This window comes from Plasmopara halstedii, assembly GCF_900000015.1.
Source record: "Plasmopara halstedii genome assembly, contig: Scaffold_218, whole genome shotgun sequence".
Classification (NCBI taxonomy): Eukaryota; Oomycota; class Peronosporomycetes; order Peronosporales; family Peronosporaceae; genus Plasmopara; species Plasmopara halstedii.
The window spans coordinates 336,150-349,871 of NW_020187139.1; the positions used below are offsets into that span (position 1 = coordinate 336,150).

The following is a 13,722-nucleotide window of genomic DNA, read 5'->3' on the forward strand; positions in this document are numbered from 1 at the left end:
GATAATCCAGCAAATCCGCTTCCGCCTATGGATCCGATTCCTATCGTCAATCCGACAGATGTGACTTTTAATTCGCGCCGTCTGTTGGGCCTCGTCGGGCAAGCTCCTATTCCCCAAGGCTTCACTCAGCCCGATATGGTGATCAACTTGTTTCCGCTCGTCGAGAAGCTGATTCAGACAAACCAGTGAAGTCGTGGTTGATTTTCGATTTGAAGTCGTCAGCGAGATGCCCAGAAATGTACTGCTCTGGCTTAGTGACACATGAATTAGAGTCACCATACAATACAAATCAGCAGCTTCCGAGCAAAACCAGTATATATCAATAACAAAAAATTAAAACCGGTACTCACAAAAAAGTGGCCATGAGGTACTGCCATGAGTCACCACCATCCGCTCAATGACAGCCAACTTTAGATATAAGAGTCAGCATGAGTCACAGAGTCAGCATGAGTCACAGAGTCACCACTTTTTGCGTATTCGTACCGCCAGAATCAGAACTAGCGCTTGCGGACAGACTCTAGCCCAACTTCAGTGGGGACATAAATCAATGGGCTAACTTTGAAGCTGATAGCCCAAATATCCAAGACGATAGCAGACTCTCGTGTGGAAACAGTAATTATCATCTGCAAGGAAAACGCACGACTCGCATCGCAGCTTCGCGCGTATCTTTTTCGAGGTAAGAGCTGTATGTCACTGCGAGTGCAAATACAGCTCGCGAGCCGTAAGTTTTGACGCTGCGCAGGGGGCGAAGACTCTATAAGCAAGCCAAAAACAATGTAAATTGGCCAACCCATGGAGCAGAGAGGTATCTTAGCTGCCTAGCAGCCAGTAGTACTCGCATTTGCCACATATGTGGGAGCACTAATTGTCGTCTCACTTTTTCATTGATCTTATAATAAAGTCATGAAGGGCCAGACCCCCGCGCATGCTCGACCGACGTGGCTGATCTGCACCTACAGGAATCAGCGGGGTACTTTAGTAGCTCGTAGAGTTTGTAGTCAGCGTGAATTAGCACTATTAGAACCATCTAAGTTGGATGGAGCCCGGATGTCAACATCAACTCGTGAGGTCTTGATAGATTTTGAGGTTCTCTAATTGCGTACGACGCGAGATTCTCGAAAGCAGTGGAAGTGTACGGGTGAGGTCTTGATAGATTTTGAGGTTGTCTAATTGCGTACGACGCGAGATTCTCGAAAACAGTGGAAGTGTACGGGTGAATATATCGATGGATATTGCGATGAGGTTGTAACCGTAACTTAGAGGTTTGAGAAGTTTGATGTCGCAGAATATTGTAAATACATGCAATTTCGCCTTGCGGGTGTCTCCTATTGAAGCTGTGACGACACTCCCTGCTAATTTAGATGCGAATTTGACGCAGGCATAAAGCTGCAACGTTTTCGGCACAGAAACATGCTTTTTGTTGAGCTAATTAGCGAAGATTTTGCGAGCTAGTTTTGAAAGGCAGCAGCTGCAGTGAGCCACAGTATCAGGATGAGGCAGAAAGGAGCCGTCATATATCGCCATTTACCGAATGTACATTTAGTGAGACGTCTAGAGAGCGACTACGTGTTGCAGCTTCCTAAGCTGTGAGCGACATTCTAGAGCGCACTTTTCGCCAATAATTTAAAAACCTGACCACTGTCACTAGAATCAACAAGGTGATGACCGTCAGCGATCGATTGAGTGAACGGGGGGAGTATAGCGTTGGGATTCCCGCATCATCGTTGCTGCCAATTATGCCATTGCCAGGCCTCTTCGCGTGAGTGTAGGAGCCATAAGATAGCTGAGGTTAAAAATAGAAAGTTAAGCTGTGCGTACGAAGCCTCTATAATCGAATACAAAATTCTGCAGCTACAACTATAAACACTTTGTTGGTACTATGATTCATCGGCAAAATCCGAGTCTTGCTGCCAATGATTTTCTTCTAGTTGCCTTTAATTGGCATAAGTCAACAGTTCCTAGACATGGACCCATTCACAGAACTGCGCAAGCACGCAGGAGGTGCGCACCCGCAGAAAGCAAAACTCAATGTGGTATTGGGTGCTACAAGTGACGTCATTTATGAACGTCGCGCCAGTGGTGATCGTCAGACTCCTATCTCACCAACCGAGTACTTTGCTGCGCTGATGACGGCACTAGACGCCGCATCAGATTCCCATCGCCAGGAGGTTACGCAACTACTTTCGATGGTATTACCAGAGGTACCAGAGGCTGTGCTTCGATTAAAGTTTACCGCTGTGGCCAAATGCCTTACCACAGTTTTGCAAGAGGCGGGTGACGACGCTGCACTGCTGCGTTCGGCCAGTGCTTGTCTGGCCTTGGCTCTGCTTGCTCAAGAGCCTTCAACTACTGCATGGGGACACCCCGACCTGCTAAGAAGCTTTCAGCTACTCTTTACGCTGGCAATGGATTCACGACATAAGGTGCGCAAGGCTGGCCACAAGTGGACTATGGACATTCTAGAGCTGCACAGTGCCAAGAACTGCGACATCCTCTCCACACATATTGCCAGTTTTGCAGAAAACGTTTTTTCCAGTTGTAAAGTCGGAGGTCATGACGACCAAAGACTTGTGCTGCTTGTTGCCTTTCTTAAATCGGCACTACCGTTGCTTCAGCGTAAAGTCGTGGCTTCACTCGTTGTGACGCTCGCTCCATTCCTCGACGCTAGCTCAAAGACACTGCGTCTTGTAACGTATGAGGCCCTCGATGCGTTGAGTACAGCCCCAGAGGCACAGCTAGCTGCGGATACCCTTCAAAAGCTCGTGGTAGCTGTCCTTGACGCTCAAAGCAGTAGCGCTCTGGATAGTCAGGGAGGCTCCATAGCCGTTTATGCTGTGCGTATACCCTCTGAAGCACTTCGTCGTCTAGCTGCTGTGAATGGGGAGGCGACTCACGAGCTCTTACCGCGTGTTGTGGGTGCTATATGCTCTCATATTGCCACTGATAACGACCGTGTCCAGGGCCAGGCGACTCGCTCATTGCTGAGTGTACTAAAAGCTACATTGAACTCCGAGATGCTTGAGACTAAAGACGAAAATGTCGTACGCGTACTGGCTTCCCTTCAGAGTCTGACCTCGCTTCACTTTCAAAGTGCATGGGGCCACACTTTTCCGCTTCTTGCGGAACTATTTCGCTTTTACGGTAAAGCATGTCGTCCAGCGTTTGAGCCCATTATTTTAACTTGCTGCGAGCTTCACGAGGCGGCCGATCAGCTTCCGCAGCAGCAACAAAAAGGAAAGAGCGCTCAGGCGCTGTCTCAATTGTTCGCGTTGGCCGCTGGAGCTGCTGTAGAGGCCCTGGGTCCTCGTGCTTTCCTTGAAATTGTTCCTATCGACCATCCGACCGAGATTGTCAGTGAACAACGGGCGTGGCTTTTGCCGGTCTTTCGTGACGCGTTGCGTGCGGCTCAATGTAAAAGCGAGCTCAGTTTCTTTTCTGATGTTGTGCTGCCTATGGCCTGTGCGTGCGAGGCCCGTGCACGTGAGACCAGCATCACTCCGTTACAGGCTAAAAATTTTCAAACTCGAACCAGTCAGTTATGGAGTCTCTTCCCGAGTGTATGTGCCAGTGCTGTGGATATTGACACACATTTTAAAAAGATTGCCAAGGTCCTCGCGAGCGCCATGGCTGACAAGCGGTACCCGGATCTGCGTCTTGCAGTCTGCCAGGGTCTCCAGGTCCTCATGAAACGCACACGTGCTCTTCAGAATTCAATTGCACATCGCTATTACCGCGAGGCGCAAGATATTGAAGTAGAGAACGATGGAAACGAAGATGAAGAGGACAACGATGAGGCGGGACGACTGGACGAGGCAAAGTTGGCGCGTGATCGTGCTGCTTTGGCCAAATTTTCAGGACGTTATGTGCCGCTGCTACTCTCTTTCGCTGAAGATCTGGACCCGGAAAAAGACGCGGATCGAGCTCAAGTATTGCTCGATACACTTGAGGGTTTCTCCGCACTAGCTGATGCACAACTCATCGGCGCTTCTTTCAAATTGGTAATGCAGAAGCTGCTGAAGGCGACAACTGAAGCCAAGCGGGTGGAGGGCGATGGTGCTGGTATGAATTCGAAGCGTTCAAATAAGCTTCGACAAGTTTCACATGCGCAAATGGCTCTTGCGTTAGCTCTCTTGGCTCATGTCGACGACGCCAACGTGGCGCTCTTATACCGTGTAATCAAGCCGTACTTACTAGATGATTCCGATGCTTCTATGCAGAAGCGTTCGTACGCTGCGTTAGTAGCTATTTGCGACTCCCACCCAAAGTTCCTGTCCGAGGAGGTTCAACTTCAGGACATGACGCGTGCAATTTGCGAGTCACTGCTTACATGCTCGGTGCCTGCTAAGAAGATGCGCTTGCGGGTACTTGCTCACTTGATCCGCGCATTGCAGACTCAGCCTGCCGCTGATACATTGGCTGAGAAAGAGCTGGTTCCAAATCTTGTTGGAGAGATTATGCTTTGTGCAAAGGAAGCTAACGGAAAGACTCGTGAGGCTGCTTTTGAGCTTTTAGTGGCCATGGCCACGATGCTGCGTGCGCGTGACCCACAGAACGGAATCATGGAGTATATTCAAATGGTTTTAGGCGGTCTGGCTGCTCGCACACCTCACATGCGTAGCGCTGCTGTGATTTGCCTTAGCCGATTGGTATTTGAATTTGGTCGTGAGGATGCAGCCATAGCCCAAGCTATGCCGGCTTTACTGAAAACTGTGCTCATGTTGCTTCACGAAAAGGCTCGTGAAGTGATTAAAAGTGTTATTGGCTTCATGAAGCTGGGAATTGCTGTGTTACCAAAAGACCAACTTGAACAATTCCTTCCTGATATTATCAATGGTCTACTGATCTGGATCGGCGAGAGCAAGAACCGGTTTCGTGCAAAAACTCGCATTATTCTGATAAAGCTCTGTCGCAAGTTTGGCTACGAACACGTTGCCGCTTTGATGCCTGTGGAGGATCGCGCTCTGATCCGTCATATCAAGAAGACCAAGGAACGCGATGACAAGAAGAAGTCGGAGCTCTCGGTCAAGGCTGCAGAGCGCCGTGCCGCTAAGAAGAACCACGATAGTTTCGGGGAGTTTATGGCTGACTTGGACGATGAAAACGATGTTGAAACCGCGGTAATGCAAGTGTTTAAACGTAAAAGGGATCTTCACAAGAAGCACAAAGGCGGAAAGGTCATCCGTGAGGACGAAGACGATATAGTGGATTTTCTAGATGATAACGCTGCAGTAAAAAATGTCATTTCGGCACAAAGAGGCGGACTTGATGATGAGAGTTTTGAAGATTTTCAGACGAGCAAAGATGGACGTTTGATCATTCCTGGAGAAGACGACAACATGGATGGATTCAGCGGAAGTGATGATGAAAACAAGATAAAGCAGGATGTTGTATCTCAGCTTCAGCGCATGGGACTTCACCCAAATGGTAAAAACGTCAAGGGTGGCCGAACAAAGCGGAAAAGGGACGAGGACGGCTCAAATGGTCGAGAATACCGTGCAAAGAAGGCAGGTGGTGATATAAAGAAGAAGGGCAAGCTTGAGCCTTATGCTTATATTCCGCTGGACCCCAAACTCATGGCCAAGCGCAACAAGCGGGAGGCTGTGACGCGTTATGGCGGCAGTGTAGGCAAGAGGCGGGGCAAAAAATAAATTTCGCCTGTAGTATTGTAGGTGTTTTCCAGAAGCTACCTGTCAAATACAATATATTGGTAAATTTAAATAAATGGCTTTTTGGGCGAATTAATTATATTAGAAGCGTGAAAATACAATTTTTCATTTCGCAACATTCTCTTACAGAAAATCTCAAACGCGCTGCAGCCGGCAGTGGACGATCGTTCTCCCCCACACACTTCGTTAATCTTCTTTGATCGCCATGTCAGCTATGAAACTTAGCCGCGAGCAACAAAACGAACTCTTGTTTGTTGGGTTTAACCAGGACAGCGGTGCTGCGTGTTTAACTTGTCGCTTTTGCAAAACCTTCGCTCAATTTACATGCTCAAATAGGCTGCTTCGCGTGCGGCACTGACACGGGTTTCAAAATTTTTAATTGCGATCCGTTCAAAGAGACATTTCATCGAGGTCTGTGTGGTGCAGGAATGCTGTGACATATGTTATGGGCGGTCTTACTAAATAATTCATCTATGGAAGTGTAGACTTCACCAATGGTGGTATTGGCATTGTGGAGATGCTTTTTCGCTGTAATATTCTAGCCATTGTTGGTGGAGGACGCAATCCAAGATATCCTACTAATAAAGTACCGAATGACATCAATTTCTGATCAAGTTGGAATGCTTTTAAAATGTAACCCTTTGATCCACTAGGTTATGATCTGGGACGACCATCAGAGCCGAAATATCGGAGAACTCAGCTTTCGCAGCGAAGTGAAAGCTGTCAAGCTACGACGTGATCGGTACGCTGACTTGCTATATGAAAGATCGGTCTTGTTGTTTGCGTTTGATACGATAATGTTTCATGATAGTGTGGTCGTCGTGCTGCAAAACAAAATATACGTCTATAACTTCTGTGCGTTACTTGCACAGCTGTATTTAATATCAACTTATCTTTCCTGATTTTCAATCACATTGCAGCGGACCTGAAGCTTGTAGATCACATCGAAACACTTGCGAATCCGAAAGGTTTGTGCGCGTTGTGCCCGAATCCGTCCAACACGGTTTTGGCCTGTCCTGGTGTCACGCGCGGTACTGTTCGTATTGAGCTATATGATCTACGAAAGACCACACTTATTACAGCCCACGAAGCTGAGTTGTCACAGGTGCGTAATTTCGAAATTCCGAAGCACCTAAAAATAACATTCTGCTTTCAGATTTGTTTGAATCTAGATGGCACACGTCTAGCAACGGCATCGGACAAGGGAACGCTTATTCGTATCTTCGACACCCAAAGTGGTCAAATCACACAGGAATTGCGGTAAGTGTAGCACGTGCAAGACTCCTTCTATCTCTATTGCTGATGTCCCTCGTTTTTATAGTCGTGGAGCGGATCGTGCCGAGATTTACAGCATCTGTTTTAGTCCGACTGCACCATTGCTTGCATGCTCAAGTGACAAGGGTACAGTGCACGTCTTCTCGCTGACTGCGGAAGGTTCTGGTCAAAGTTTCTCTTCCGAGCTTAACTCAATGGGAAACGTTCCGTCGCACACCATGCCGTCCCATTTTGCAGCTGGAAGTGCTCCTCGCAACGGAGAGGAAGATGGTACTGAGAATTCCAAGTCCAGGTACTGTTGGGCTGCCGATTGAATATGAATTTGATGTGGGCATTAATCTGTGCTCTGCGTTTAATTATTTACTTCTAGCTTGTCATTCATGCGAGGACTGCTTCCTAAATACTTCAGCTCAGAGTGGAGTTTCGCACAGTTTCGTGTGCCCGAGACTCGAACAATTTGCGCTTTCGGAATGGAAAAGAATACTATTGTTGGTAAGTGCAATAGACATCCAAGCTGATATCAACTGTATAACTTGTTTGTTCGCACTTTTCAGTCGTGGGAGCAGATGGGTCATTCTACAAAGCTGTATTTGATGCCAATGGCGAATGCCAAAACACGTCTTATTCCAAATTTATTCAGTCCGACGAAGACGAATAGACCTTTTTGTAATGGATATCAAAATTCTCTTAATCGGCCATGAACAAATAGCACGAGACTACCTACGCAGCTCTTGTATCAACCGTAATCATGATTCGCTTTAGTTAATTATACTTTTCAGGTTGTCAAGTATGCTTTTGGCGTTTATTCGTAACGTACTAAACGCAAAAGTTCTAATCGTCATTGAATGCACCGAAAGCAGCAAAGAAAATGATTGTACTGTTGTCTCAATCACCATGGATTGTGTACTTCTCGCGAACTACACTCGGATCATACTGTGAACAAAAATTCATCCAGCCTTGTCAAACGGCCTTAATGCCTTCAGCATTGGTAGCAGAAACACTTACCACTTCCCATCGACTGGCAGGAAAGATGTGCTTGTTTTTCTCGTACCAATACCGATCGACAACTTTACCTGGGTGCGACTACAAAACATGATAAACAACATTTGAATGAACAAGCGTGCCCCAAAATACAAACCTCGTCTTTTTGGATGCGCCGGTCCTGGACGAGGCGCACATCGTCGTGCACGTCAAAATGGAACAGTGGTCCACTTTTTCCTCGCGCTTTGGTTACGATCAAATCGTAAAAAGAGTAGTGCTAAGCAAACAGAGATTAGCTTAGACGAGCATCGCAGCTTTTAACATCACAATCTTCGCTTACATGAGGAATAATTAAGTCCTCTTTAACGTAGATCAGCTTCTCTGCACTGACACTGCGCAACTCGGCAAACTCTGGCACTAGCTGCTGCTTGACAAGCTCAAGGTATTTGCCAATTGTTGTTTTTTTCGGAACCTTTTAAGATATTTTGGTTTGGTAAGCACACCGATAAATCAATAACACGGTGTTTTCAAACTAACTGTGATCTCCCGACGGTGACCTGAGCCATCCCAGTAACTGTAGGTCACCGCAACACTCTCGTCTGCATCGCATCACTAATATGAGTGTTGGCAACGAAGAAAGAAACTCACGTACTTCTAATGCGCTCTTGCTCTTCTTCCCACTCTGCCCGAAGTTTTTCTCGCTCACGCGCCTCTTCCTTTTCGCGTTCCTTATCCGGCAAAAAATCCGTCTCAACGTTTGGATTTTTAATGCTCTTTTTAACTCGCTTAGGCGTCACTGATGTATCATGTTCGTCTTTGTCGTCATCAAGATCAAATGAGAGCGGCCCCATCACCTTGGTTTTTCGTCTCTTCTTCTTCTTTGCCTCTTTTTGCTGTTCGCCAAAACTATTGTGCCATCAACTAAATTTTCAAAGCTACAATATTTCATCTGCCAACTTCGCTACAATACGCACCGCACATCGTCATTATCTACATTTGAGCTTTTGCGGTTTTGCAGATCCTCGCGCTTCTTTCTAAACTCTTCCGCCGTCACTAGTCCTACCGTCTGGCGCTACGATAACATACGATGGGTGCTCAGTTTCACAGTAGAAAAAAAAGCAACACGTCTTGCCTTGAATTCGCTCTCGTCGTCGTCTTGATGCGATTGAAAATTGGCATCAATTAGCGTCCCACGACGATTGGTCTTCTCAATGTTTTGGACTTTTGCTTCGTATTCCTTTTGCTGTTCCTCGCGCTGTTTGGTCAAGTGCGCAGCCCTTGATCCGGCTGCGTTGCCTTCCACCGTGTGCGCACCCGATGATCCATAGCGCTTGATGCCTGTCATAGCGTCGCAGTTTCACTGTACTAAGTACGAATGCGACAGAGACTACAAAAATAAATATCGCAATGCTACGGAGACTAAAGACTTCGGATGCGTACGTATTCTCTCCTCTCAAGGCGCTTTGCCGCGTCACTTTAAATATTTGCGCTCTATCTTATATCCCTTTTATATGACTACTATCAGCTCGCAGCAGTCGGTAGATGATGCGCAAAGTCCCGGCGATCAGAGCAATGACGACGGCCCAATGTCGTCTCTGCAAAAGTATCGCTCGCAGACAATGAAGGACTATGGTCTCATGATCGAGTACAAGCATCTTCGTCAGCATGTACCCAGCGGTATTTACGTGCTGCCGAGCTTTGACCACTCGCGCATCTGGTATGGAGCCATCTTTATCCACGCCGGACTTTATCGCAACGGCATTTTCAAGTTTACTATCTTCTTGCCCGAAAGGTACTGCAAGAAAATTTGCTATTCAATCAGTTATTGCTGGTTCGCCTGACGCTGTGGTATTGCTGTTGCAGCTACAATGGACCAGGCACATATCCGCGTATTGTATTTAACACCAATATCTTTCATCCATATGTGTACGAAGACACAAAGGAGCTAGATTTAAAGCCTAAGTTTTTGGAGTGGGATCCAGAACTGCACTATATGGTAGCAGTACTGACCTACCTCAAGGGAATTTTTTACATGAAAGACTTTCCCGATATTCTCCAGGTTGCAAACGGTGTCGCCCTAGATATGTACGTTGACGTACAGATTTATGAAGTGATGAAAATTGAGGATTGCTCATGTGGTCTTGTATGCGCAGGTTTAGGCATGATCCCGAAAATTATGTTAATAAGGTGGAAGAATGTGTTGACGAGTCCCTCACCAACGTGTATAATAACGAGCAAGGTTCTACAATTCGTTTTACAAAGCACAACCCTGCTCATGACAATCTCCGGCAGGAGCTCTTCGCGCAGCTGGATGCATCCCTAGTAAGTCTCGATATGAACATATCGTGATGTGTACGACATGTAACTTTTTCTGGCGTCGCAGCCTGCAGTGCCACAAACACTTGAAGAGAAAATGGCTACTCCACCTGCATCTCGGTCGCTCTCCATTGTGACAGCTGCAGTAGCGGAAAGTTCTGCCGGCCACGCCACTGCGGCTACCGCGGCAGACGAACCAATGCCAGATGTCTGAGCATTAATTGAACAAGCATTGCACATAATATTTCATATAAATACTGAAACTGTGACAAATGGCAATTTTGTTAATTATCATTAAGCGTTGAAAATAGTAAATTAAAAAAGGAAACTTGATCTCTGAAAGGATGCCCGCAGCAGAGTCGAGTCATGCCGAGGAAGACGACGCGCGGCTGAACGAGCGCATATTAAAAGCGCGCTCAGAGCTTTCAGAGCTTCGCCAGATCATAGCCAAAGACGATCGAGACCGCTTGTTTCGCGAGAGTGATGGTCCCGCCTCACGAACTCGAAGTCGCAGTTCTCATGTACAGCAAGACGCCAAGCGATTGCCACCGAATGATGTTGGCTGCAAAACATTGCATACGCTGCACAGCTCAACAGGAAAGCGTCCTATACAACATCCGTGCTCGGAAGACACTGTGCGCTCGGATCGCATGCGTATGGCAGAACTGTCGGATGAGCAACTCACATGGCCATCCACCGATAATGAAGCATCAGCTCAAGGTTGTGATAAAATAAGCCCCACAAATCGAGTTGGAGCCAAGCTTTTGCCGCGTCAAACGATGGCTAAGGACTTGAGGGCTTTTTCTACGGATTACGTGCAACAGGCGCTAAGCTTTGACAATGTCACGGACGACGACGAAGATGAAGCTGTTTTACCCCCTCCAACAAATACCAAAAGTAAGGCACGGCTTACTCCTTTAGTGGATCATGAACTTGCCCGAAAATATAGAGGAACTAGGACGCCAGAGGATTTACAAACATATGTGCGGCAGATGGAAGAAACTATTGTTCAACTTGTGCAACAAAAGGATGAACTCCTCAGAAATCAATCAACTTTTGATCAGCAGGCAAGCGGTATCTTTCCATCACTCGAAAACTTGAATCATCAACTCTCTCAGATTGTACAGGGAAAGCTGCTGCAGTCAGGACAATTGCACAATAACGAAGATGTGGCTACTTTGCATGAAGACATGCTAGATGAACTGCGAGTTCAACGTGAACAACTGAGTGAACTTGAGGCAGATAGTAAACGTCGCAAGTATGATGCGGAGCTTCAAGAACAGGATCGCGCCATTGAGATTTCGCAGATAAAGGCGGATTTAATTAGTGTTGTCGCGAATGAAAAAATGCGTGATGAGCGTGCGGAGCTAATGGCTGACACGGTAAAGAAGCTCCAGCAGGAAATGCAAGAGGCTGTTAAGAATATGTCGCAGCGCTACCAATTGCTGGACAAAAGGGTTAATCAACTTCAGACTCCCATGACACAGCCCCGACTTGTGGTATGTGTATTGGTTACTTTTTTTTTCATGTACTGAATGTGTTCCTGAGCAGGGCCGCAAGTCACAACGAAGATTCTTATGTTTCGTTTCTTTTTCAGTATTAATGGGGCTTATTTCTCTCGCGATCGGTATGTTGATCATGAACAGCGGAGATTGCGGTGTAATCGAGCGATGCCACCCTCTCATCTGATGATTTAATAGAAATAGGAAAGTAGACATGCTACTCTCCTAGTTTTCACTATATGTCCATCTAATGAAGTTGTTTCACAATTAGCAACTCTATCTCTGCTTTACTTTAAAGATACGAATTCCGAGAATCGCGGCAAGCTCCGTTGACAAAAAGTAAATCATATGTACATAAGCCGACAAAGAAATCACAAAAAAGAGCTCCACAACTGAGCTTTCGTGTCCCTGTACGTTCAACAAAGTGATTAACCTGAAACAAACTATTGAAAATTCGCTAGATAAAACGTACCCATGGAACAATGCCAGCCACAAGCAGAAAGGATACAACAAGCTGAATCAAAAATGTCTTACGGAGCAGCCAATACGGCTCCTCGCACATGTGTGAAAGCATCATGTGCATCACCATCTGTCAATAAAGTCAATCAGAACAGATACCAACACAGAATAGCATCTTGATTAATGTCACCTTGGCGAAAACAAGCCCCACTGTCCAGATAAGGAGACGTGGGTGATCCGTGAACACATCAGACGGTGACCACAGCACCCAAAATGCAGACAATATAATAAGTGCAATGAAAGGTGTGATACCGAAGAGCGCGGCAGCGCCATCTTTTGCTTTCCGTTCCATAGAGCGAATAGCAATTACAGCTGTGCGAGCGATTATCACCAAACGAATGCGTTACCAACTGCTCAAGGCTAGTCGAATGATAACAAACTTACCACTTATGAAGCACTGGCCAATTGCACTTGTAATCGTAAATAAAACAAACACGTGGTTGTTTTTAAGCTGTGGAAATAAAGCATTTGGTTGCGTCCACATAGCAGGACCAAAGACAGCAGTGCCAAAGTAGATTGAATACATGACAAATAAACCCTCGTTCGGTCCGTTGACAACTGGAAGCGCCAACGTGCCTGTGTAGTACTCTTCCCAAGTCGCCATGAAGAAGACCATTGCAGGTGCCAGGAAAATCAATAGAGACTACAATCGCATAAGAACATTAAGCCTCGAAAGTAAATCCTTCAAAAATTTCAATCTTACCCAGTGAGTCGGTCCAAGCATGATCGTCGAAGCAAATGTGCATGAGCTTATAACCACATTAAGTGCATCACACCCATGGTCGAATAGCAGTCCAAGTGGCGACGAGTTTCCTGTCTTACGTGCTTGCTTACCATCTGCCACGTCTAAGATTTGGTATGATAACAGCGACAATCCTGCATAAGCGTAGACCCAGCGCGGCGCTTCTTCCATCATGTTTGGAGAATACCTAAATAGCCACAGACAGCTCAGTCACTTTTGTCTCCTCGTATCCAGTGCACTCCGTTCCACACTGACCAGAACATAGTTACGTGGGACAAGATGACAAGCGACAGTGCACCAATAGTAATTGCATTAGGTGCCAATCGCGGCGACAATACATGATCCACGAGCCACTGAGCCAGCGGAGAGATTATGTTGTTGTACAAAAGTGAAGCATCACTTCCACTATATCCATACTTTAAAACGTGCTTTACTCCCTCTTCTGTCACGTAGCGGTAGGTATGTAGAGTTGACTTTCTATTGCTATCAGTTGGCGCAGGCGTTGCAGCTACGGTGTTTTCCATTCCTATCACGTCCGGAAAGTTATGAAACCGTCCGTATTTTTGCCTTAAAGTTTTCCGATTTTAATACATACATGCGAATAAAAATCACAAAACACGCACTTCAAATATGTGAAGCGTGAATGCTGATGTTGTGTTTCTGCATGGCAAGTGCATCATAGAGGAAGTAGATGGAGTAGCTAATTTAAAATGTCGGTGCG

General features: G+C 46.3%; 8 protein-coding genes across 8 annotated transcripts; 6 read left to right on the top strand and 2 right to left on the bottom strand.

The window, feature by feature from the left end:
* Positions 1-27: 27 nt before the first annotated feature.
* PHALS_03362 (uncharacterized protein) lies at positions 28-265 on the top strand (the record flags this gene model as incomplete). The annotated part of the gene is made up of 2 exons (XM_024721938.1): positions 28-185; positions 256-265. 2 exons carry the CDS (start codon positions 28-30, stop codon positions 263-265), a joined length of 168 nt encoding a protein of 55 aa, XP_024573064.1.
* A 618-nt stretch (positions 266-883) lies between these two features.
* Positions 884-1,964, top strand: PHALS_14924 (uncharacterized protein). Its single transcript, XM_036407296.1, has one exon. The coding sequence runs from the start codon at positions 904-906 to the stop codon at positions 1,093-1,095; it is 192 nt and encodes a 63-aa protein (XP_036263010.1). The 5' UTR covers positions 884-903; the 3' UTR covers positions 1,096-1,964.
* Positions 1,965-5,648, top strand: PHALS_03363 (Uncharacterized conserved protein; the record flags this gene model as incomplete). Its single annotated transcript, XM_024721940.1, has 1 exon — positions 1,965-5,648. One exon carries the CDS (start codon positions 1,965-1,967, stop codon positions 5,646-5,648), a length of 3,684 nt encoding a protein of 1,227 aa, XP_024573066.1.
* Positions 5,649-5,871: 223 nt separating this feature from the next.
* PHALS_03364 (Uncharacterized conserved protein, contains WD40 repeats) lies at positions 5,872-7,599 on the top strand (the record flags this gene model as incomplete). The annotated part of the gene is made up of 10 exons (XM_024721941.1): positions 5,872-5,941; positions 6,003-6,077; positions 6,152-6,252; positions 6,320-6,408; positions 6,478-6,521; positions 6,587-6,771; positions 6,823-6,926; positions 6,988-7,233; positions 7,312-7,433; positions 7,496-7,599. The coding sequence occupies 10 exons, from the start codon at positions 5,872-5,874 to the stop codon at positions 7,597-7,599; spliced, it is 1,140 nt and encodes a 379-aa protein (XP_024573067.1).
* Positions 7,600-7,826: 227 nt separating this feature from the next.
* On the bottom strand, positions 7,827-9,267 carry PHALS_03365 (protein xap5 circadian timekeeper-like; the record flags this gene model as incomplete). Its single annotated transcript, XM_024721942.1, has 8 exons — positions 7,827-7,874; positions 7,947-8,024; positions 8,080-8,199; positions 8,263-8,394; positions 8,460-8,521; positions 8,575-8,828; positions 8,897-8,994; positions 9,055-9,267. 8 exons carry the CDS (start codon positions 9,265-9,267, stop codon positions 7,827-7,829), a joined length of 1,005 nt encoding a protein of 334 aa, XP_024573068.1.
* Positions 9,268-9,329: 62 nt separating this feature from the next.
* On the top strand, positions 9,330-10,452 carry PHALS_03366 (ubiquitin-conjugating enzyme subfamily protein; the record flags this gene model as incomplete). The annotated part of the gene is made up of 5 exons (XM_024721943.1): positions 9,330-9,358; positions 9,448-9,714; positions 9,786-10,007; positions 10,076-10,244; positions 10,306-10,452. The coding sequence occupies 5 exons, from the start codon at positions 9,330-9,332 to the stop codon at positions 10,450-10,452; spliced, it is 834 nt and encodes a 277-aa protein (XP_024573069.1).
* A 130-nt stretch (positions 10,453-10,582) lies between these two features.
* On the top strand, positions 10,583-11,952 carry PHALS_03367 (uncharacterized protein; the record flags this gene model as incomplete). Its single annotated transcript, XM_024721944.1, has 4 exons — positions 10,583-11,305; positions 11,357-11,737; positions 11,790-11,865; positions 11,939-11,952. 4 exons carry the CDS (start codon positions 10,583-10,585, stop codon positions 11,950-11,952), a joined length of 1,194 nt encoding a protein of 397 aa, XP_024573070.1.
* Positions 11,953-12,016: 64 nt separating this feature from the next.
* Positions 12,017-13,525, bottom strand: PHALS_03368 (cdpalcohol phosphatidyltransferase; the record flags this gene model as incomplete). Its single annotated transcript, XM_024721945.1, has 6 exons — positions 12,017-12,148; positions 12,213-12,329; positions 12,390-12,571; positions 12,644-12,902; positions 12,963-13,188; positions 13,257-13,525. The coding sequence occupies 6 exons, from the start codon at positions 13,523-13,525 to the stop codon at positions 12,017-12,019; spliced, it is 1,185 nt and encodes a 394-aa protein (XP_024573071.1).
* Between the last annotated feature and the right edge of the window lie 197 nt (positions 13,526-13,722).